The sequence below is a fragment of the Mandrillus leucophaeus genome, unplaced genomic scaffold (genome assembly GCF_000951045.1).
Source record: "Mandrillus leucophaeus isolate KB7577 unplaced genomic scaffold, Mleu.le_1.0 Scaffold628, whole genome shotgun sequence".
NCBI classification, from domain to species: Eukaryota; Metazoa; Chordata; class Mammalia; order Primates; family Cercopithecidae; genus Mandrillus; species Mandrillus leucophaeus.
Genome location: NW_012106786.1, coordinates 666798 through 667781, shown reverse-complemented (window position 1 = coordinate 667781; position 984 = coordinate 666798). Strand labels below are relative to the sequence as shown.

General features: G+C 57.8%; 2 protein-coding genes across 2 annotated transcripts in view; both read right to left on the bottom strand.

Annotated features, from left to right (window-relative positions):
* The window catches only part of LOC105554106 (endonuclease 8-like 1), a 14078-nt gene that overhangs the window by 8730 nt on the left and 4364 nt on the right, over window positions 1–984 (bottom strand). The window lies entirely within an intron of this gene.
* LOC105554107 (endonuclease 8-like 1) lies at window positions 5–940 on the bottom strand. The gene is made up of 4 exons (XM_012000400.1): window positions 770–940; window positions 657–721; window positions 501–564; window positions 5–274 (listed from the first exon to the last, which is right to left on the bottom strand). Exons 1-4 carry the CDS (start codon window positions 821–823, stop codon window positions 134–136), a joined length of 324 nt encoding a protein of 107 aa, XP_011855790.1. The 5' UTR covers window positions 824–940; the 3' UTR covers window positions 5–133.

The window sequence follows — 984 nt, the reverse complement described above, 5'->3', positions numbered from 1 at the left end:
AGGCAGCCACTGCGTCCGGCCTGGAAACACTATTGACAAGTCAGGAGGCCTAGTCCATTGAATAACTAGGGCTACAAACTTCCAAATGAATGAATTAGGCCCAGAGAGGGACAAGTGCCCCAGGGTTACACAATCATTTGCTGAAGCAGAGGTCACCGCCATCTTTGGCCTCACCCAACTGGACCACTTCCTTGGGCACTAAGTGGCATAGCTCCAGGAGGTCTGGATTCTGCAGCTTGGCCTTGATCTTCTGGCTGAGGGTCAGCTTCAGGCTCTGAGGAAGGGGCAGGGGCAGGGGCAGGGGCAGGACCTGTCTGTCAGTGGGGCAATGTAAAGGCAGCTGACCTTCCCTGTGAGCTTGGCCAGACCTTGGGTGGTTCATCCCCTTCCCACCCCCGTTGTTGAGCTAAGCTGGGGACACCTGACCCCACCCATCTCCTTGCCAGCCCACATGGACACCAGTGTGCCAGCACATGTGCTCCATCCCTCTCTGGGCTCACCGGCCTGCGCTGCTGCAGGGTCTCCAGGACCGAGCGGGCCTTCTCAAAGGGAGGGATCTTCAGCCTGTAGTGGGGGGAGGGGAAGCCATGCTAGGCAGTGGGGAATGTGGGCACACCTGGCCCACCCCAGTCCCCATGCCCATGCTGCTTGCTGACCGGTACAGGATCTCTGCCCGCAGATAGTTGCCAATGCCATTGAAGAACCTCTGGTCCAGGAGGGCCTCGCAGATGGGCCGGTCAAAGGCCTTGTCCGCTAGGTTTCGTAGCACATTCTCCCTGGAGGGACACAGTCTGGGTGCATAAGACCCATCCCCACTCTCCATGGGATGGGGAGAGGGGCTCAGAGAACCTGTTTCTGGGTGCAAGGGGAAGGAAACTGGGAGTTCCAGTTTCTCTTCTCCCTGCCCCAGTTTTCCTGTCTGTTAAATGGGAACATCATGGGATTTAAATTCATTGTGATAGGACGGCCGGGCACGGTGGATCA